A 6106-nucleotide genomic window follows, 5' to 3' on the forward strand; every position below is an offset into this window, starting at 1 on the left:
TGTTAATCGACTTTAATCATTTTTATTGCAGCAAACTGTGACACAGAGCGGACAGACTGACCAACAGCATCAAAACGCCTGTCAGAAATGCTGCTTACGCCTGACAGACACAAACACTTCACATGCAGGTGTCCTGCTGACTGAATGACATCACACATGTTAGAGGTGACAGCAGTCTCCTGTCCTCTGTCAGATAATGTCCTGTTATAGTCACATGTGAATCCTCTGAGCTTGAAGTCCAGGCGTCACAGGTTAACTCCACCCTTCCTGCTGTACTCAAAGGTTCCTCAGCTTTATGCGTCACCTCTCTGTAGAGCTCGGGTACGGCTGTGTTGGTGAAAAAAATGTGGGGGCGGAGTCACATACCTGGGTTCACGTGTTTTTAGCATGTAACAAAAGCCTTGGTTTTCAGCAGCGCTGTATGGACGCAGATCTTTGAACAGGAAGTAGGTGATGGACTGTGTTATTATCTTGGCTCTCTCACAGTTGGATGGTAGTTGTGTCGAGCTAAGTGTGTCCAGTGTTGGTTGATTTTTCGCTGGAGCGTGTTTAGCGTTAGCTAACGCTTAGTCTGAGTGGGCGGAAGTTCGCTGCATAGATCAGCCTCTCATTGGGCGGAACGAGCCACCCGCTGAAGTCCCGCCCTACCACCTCCGGTTGTGTAGCAGTTTTCAACCGTTTTCAACACGTACTTTACTAACTTTTGCGGTGTTTGATCTTGCGGGGATGTAGCCATTTTTCTGCCATGGTTCGCGTCCTGTAGGTGATATTTTTGTGGGCGTGTTACACCAAAACCTGTTTCCCCCCGGCAATTTTGCAAGTGCACCGTTGCTGTGGCACCGCCCAGAACGACTGTGATTGGTTGAAAGAAGTACAAGCAGCCGGGGCGTTTTTTTCTCCAATCTCACAGTGAGAGTCGGCCCAGCCAGACCTTTGTTTTCTTGAGAAAGGTCTGGTGAGCGAGACTAGCTAACGCTATCTCTGGATGGTGGCGTGTGAGGTGAGCCCTCATGGTTGTAGTATTCCCAGAGTATTTTATTGTCATATGACACTGCTGTAAATCACACGTGTCATATCCAAGTCCTCCTCCTGTGTTAAAAAATACAAAACAAGTCCAGATGTTTGGTTTAAACACTGATGGCGCATTTCTGATTTCTTTCTCTGGGGCCTCCATCTTTGTTTTGATGAACTTCCTGCCAAATGCTGCTGACTGAGACCTCTGCTGACCTCACTAGGGAAAAAAACAAACATCAGCACCATCTAGTGGAGCAAAAAAGCAACTGAGTTTATTATTCTAGGACCCAAATGTGTATGAAAATGTGTATTGCCCGGCTATAATTTTAACGATCAGAATAATGCATGAAAATAAAAATGTCCCACTATTGGCCAATAATTATCGACCCGATATAAATCGTGCATCTCTAATTCAGATGTGCGTGATTAAGTGTTTCAGACATTATTTCTTTTCACCACTCAGCTGCAGCTGGTTTGTGACGGCAGCCATGTTGGCTCTGAGCTGTATGTTTCCTCCAGCTGCTGCAGCATCAGGAATCTTAGCAGGAGCTTCTTTTGGAAGGTGTGTGTGTGTGTTTTTTACCTGTTTCACAGTCTTCTGCTTTCTCTGATTTGTTCTATTCTGGTCTGACGCTGCTGTCTCTGCCGCTGCTGCCATGACCCATTTTCAGCTGGAGGATCAATGCAGTTTGATCGAATCCAGAGATTCAGAGGAAACAGAGGCAGCGGAGTCACACAGAGTTGGTGGTGGAGCTCCTGCAGCTCTCTGCTGGCTGAATGAGACACTTGCCCCTCCATCAGCGCCGTATTAAAGGCTGTGAACCCCATTGTATTCAAAGAAAAGCAAACTTGTGACCACAGAAGAGAAGAGGCAAAAAACTCCTCGGCTCGTCTTCCTCGGCTTAGCGCGGGAATTTCTGGTGATGGCAGCAGGTTCGGCACCATTTTAATTAAAAGGGGAGTTTCTGTTTAAGAAACTCTTCACGTTCTCGACTCTCCCTGAACACATCGCTCCCTCCCCCACCTCTCCTCCCGCCTGCTGCCTCCACCTGCCTATAAAAACACTCCTGTACTGTAACATCAGTGAATCTGACTGAGTCTCTGGATCCTTCGTGTCCTCTGCTCTCAGACTGATCCCTGATCGTCTCAGGGTCACAGCAACATTTCTCATATCAGTGAAAGTGTCCTCTCGAGAGTCAGGACCGTTTTTTATTCTTCACATATGGACTCTGACTGAGACGGTAACTCAGGCTGTGAATCTGACGTCAGCTCAGAACAGTCTCCACACATACACAACAGACCACCATGACAAATATCAAGATTCGAATTAACTGGAGACAAAACTTTTTTCTACAACACATAGATCATAAACCCATGAACATAAAAACGACTCAGTGAAATTGGTAGAGAAATATTAACGTTATTTTTATCCACAAAAACTGCAGCTCCCCTGTTTACTTTCATTCGTTTGCAGGCAAGCCTTATCCTCTCCAACATGGCGGCCAATTAGGCATGTGTTTCTATATCACTGGTCCCTGCTCTACGTTATTAGACAGCCACTGTTGTTTGCTGTGACTGAAATTAATTACATACAAAAAATATATATGTTATTGTGACAGCGCAGTGGTGTCAGCGTGGGTTTCCTCCAGGTGCTCCAGCTTCCTCCCACAGTCCAAAGACATGCAGGTTAATTGGTGACTCTAAATTGTCCGTAGGTGTGAATGTGAGTGTGAATGGTTGTCTGTCTCTATGTGTCAGCCCTGTGATAGTCTGGTGACCTGTCCAGGGTGAACCCTGCCTCTCACCCAGTGTCAGCTGGGATAGGCTCCGCCCCCTGTGACCCCCAACAGGATAAGCGGTTACGGAAATCGGATGAATTAATTAATATTGTTGTTAACCTATTGTTTTGAGCAGCTCAGTGTTTCTCACCAGGAGTATCATCTGAGTCTCACTTGCTGCAACAGATTTGCTTTTTTTCATGTGTTTTTAATAGATTTTGGAGCACAGTGGAGTTCTGCTCCACAGGGGAATATGAGCTCCATCAGCCTTCAGCTGCGCAGACCACAATACATCCAGTCTTAGTTTAACTCCCTTTGGAGGGTTTGTAATTATTAAAAAAGGTGAAAAAATCTCCTGTCACAGTGAAATAAATCTCAGTTTAATCTAAAATTAAGTGCCAACATTAAACTCTAAATAATAAATGTGTCTTCACACACCTCCACCATCTGATCTGTGTTTCCTCTGAGTGTCCTCCAGCCACACTTTGGTTCCACACCATGCGCAACAATCTACACACCTCCAGTCCATGCTGCTGCGTGGACTGGAGCGTGACCCCCACAGACGGCTCAGTGTGAGGACACAAACTGTTTCAGCCCAGTTGATGCCATTTATTAGTTTATAAAATCACCTCACAGAGTGAGGCTGTGATGTCACTACATTAATAGATATTTTTTATGCCTCCACGCCAGCGATGGCCGGAGGCGTCATGTTTCTGGGTTGTCCGCACGTCCGGCCCATTTGCGTGAACGCAATATCACAAAAAGGGAATATCTTTAAAATTTCACACAAACGTCAATGATGAACTGCTTCGATTTTGGTGGTCAAAGGTCAAGGTCACTGTGACAAGGTCACATCTGTCACATTCTCCTGTATGTGATACTTCAAAAACAACTTGAGTGAATTTACTTAAATTTGGCACAAATGTCCTCTTGGTCTCCAGAATAATCAGATTAGAATTCGGTGGTCAAAGGTTAAGGTCACTGTGACATCATAATGTTCTGCATAAAACATTTTTCTTGCCATTATTCAACATCATATCTCAGGAACAGAAGGGGAGACATTTGGTCAAATACTGTATTGGTGACATTAATCCGTGATTTACACTTCTACGTCGAATCGACGCCGTACCCTGACGTGCACCTCCCCAGAAATGTAGCTACACGTCACAGTGACGCAGACCTCCTGTCTGTCTCTGTAAGCTGAAAACATTTCCCTCAGTGGAAACAAAACTTTGATTTACTTTAATTTCACAAACAAGAAACAACAACTGTGATTTATCCTGGCTTCATATGAGCAGAGGAAATCTCCGCTCGTCGCTAGGCTACTTTATACAATGTAAAATGCCATAGGCTGGCGCTAATAACGTTAGCATTTTGTATTTGTTTGGAAAACATGTTTAGTATAAGACAGTTGTTTTGTCAGTGAATGCTGTGAGCTGTAATGGAGACGAATTTTGTAACGTTACCTTTGTTAAATGTTGCTGTTGTCCCTGGCTTCATATGAGTAGAGGAAAATTCTGCTAGCTGCTAGGCTAATTTATACAGTGTAAAATGCCATAGGCTTGTGCTAATAATGTTAGCATGTTGTATTTGTGGGGAAAATGTGTCCAGATAAAGACAAGTGTTTGTCTGTGAATGCTGCGAGTTATAATGAAGCTGACTTGTGTACTTGTGTTTGAAGAATGTGGCTTTTGGCAGGGGATCCATGACGCCCTGTCCACAATCCATGGAGTCATTTTTCCAGTGGATCTGGAAGTTTGCCTTTTGGGCTATATCTTTCATACTAATATGAGACATTCCATCAAGCTTACAGAAATCCTATTGGCTGTTGCCAAAAAATGTATTGCAATTAAGTGGATGTCAGATCTCCCATTACCTGTTGGACTGTGGCAGTCGCATCTCTTGAGAAAAGAATATAATAATATGGAAAATCTCCTGTCCCATACGATTGAATGACTGTCTGTATGTTCTATTTTTGCCACATTAGAATTATAAGAGACCATGCAATTGTGGATAAAACTCACCTATCTCTCACACCCCCCATTCCCCGTCTTTGTAGCATAGTATTTAATTTAATTAGTCATAACTCATATTTTGAAAAACTAAAATGAAATACACACACAAAAAAATTTAAGTGTATGAAGAAATGAGTCAGGAAGAGCAGACCGCCTGTCATCTAATTGGTACTTGGTCTTAAAGTTTCCCAGCATGCCTTGCAGTCCTACCTGAGCAGGATGAGTTTCACCTTGGAGGCGGCGCTCTTAATGATGGCCGAGGCGTTCTGGTGACTCCGCCCATAAAGGATCTGGTTATTAATCTGAAACACAAAATAACAGGAGTTTATCGATAAACCTTGTTTCTATAAAACAGACACTGACACATTCTTATTGAAACGTCACGAGAGTTCAGACAGTTAGAAATATATCATCATATCACACACTGAGCGAGTCATCATCATCATCATCATTTTCTTTAAAAAAAAAAACACAAAAAATATAATTGTTGCTGTAGTTGATAATTACAATTACAACAATAATCTATTATACGTATATGATAAGATATACAGCCTCACATTATCAACAATAATAAATGATTATTATCATAACTGTTGTTATTGTTATTAATAATGGTGTCAAAATAACACTGTGATCTGACCATACATACAGACTGCAGAACCCCGCTCTATCTCAATGTTACGGATTGATGATTCTCCATATCAACAGACACACACACACACACACACACACACACACACACACACACATTTAATTGAGACGGGCATTAATTGAAAGGTCATTGAGCTGCGATGTCGTAAACTACAGCCAGTTGGAAGCATCTTCAAATGTTAAATCAATATCTCATTTTCACACACACACACACACACACACACACACACACACACACACACAAAACACATGCACACACACACACACACACACACACACACACAAGCTTGATAAAATACAAGGAAGTTACATGATGAAAATGTTCTGTAATGTGTGTGTGTGTGTGTGTGTGTATCCTCCATCCTAATATGGATTTTTACACTAATATGTCTTTTATCTATGTAAATCTGTGTGTGTGTGTGTGTGTGTGTGTGTGTGTGTGTGTAATTGTCAAGGCTTTCCTCAGCTGAACATCAATTGTTCATGGAGCCTCTGACACCGCTGTAATGAGGAGGAGGGCGAGACACAGAGACAGAGAGCATCTCAGTGTTTCTGTGTTAAATATTTATATGAATAAATTGGAAACCCCCGCGTGCACACACATGCGCACGCGCACGCACGCATGCACACGCGCACACACACACACAC

At 43.0% G+C, this 6106-nt stretch overlaps 1 protein-coding gene across 4 annotated transcripts in view; it reads right to left on the minus strand.

Annotated features, from left to right (window-relative positions):
- Positions 1–6106, minus strand: part of patj (PATJ crumbs cell polarity complex component) — a 223032-nt gene that overhangs the window by 65062 nt on the left and 151864 nt on the right. For all 4 annotated transcript variants that reach the window (XM_078168435.1, XM_033621590.2, XM_078168433.1 and 1 more), the window contains one exon: positions 5018–5109. In XM_078168435.1, the coding sequence (XP_078024561.1) occupies positions 5018–5109 (92 nt within the window). The remainder of the gene's footprint in view (positions 1–5017; positions 5110–6106) is intronic.

The sequence above is a fragment of the Epinephelus lanceolatus genome, chromosome 6 (assembly GCF_041903045.1).
Source record: "Epinephelus lanceolatus isolate andai-2023 chromosome 6, ASM4190304v1, whole genome shotgun sequence".
Lineage (NCBI taxonomy): Eukaryota > Metazoa > Chordata > Actinopteri > Perciformes > Serranidae > Epinephelus > Epinephelus lanceolatus.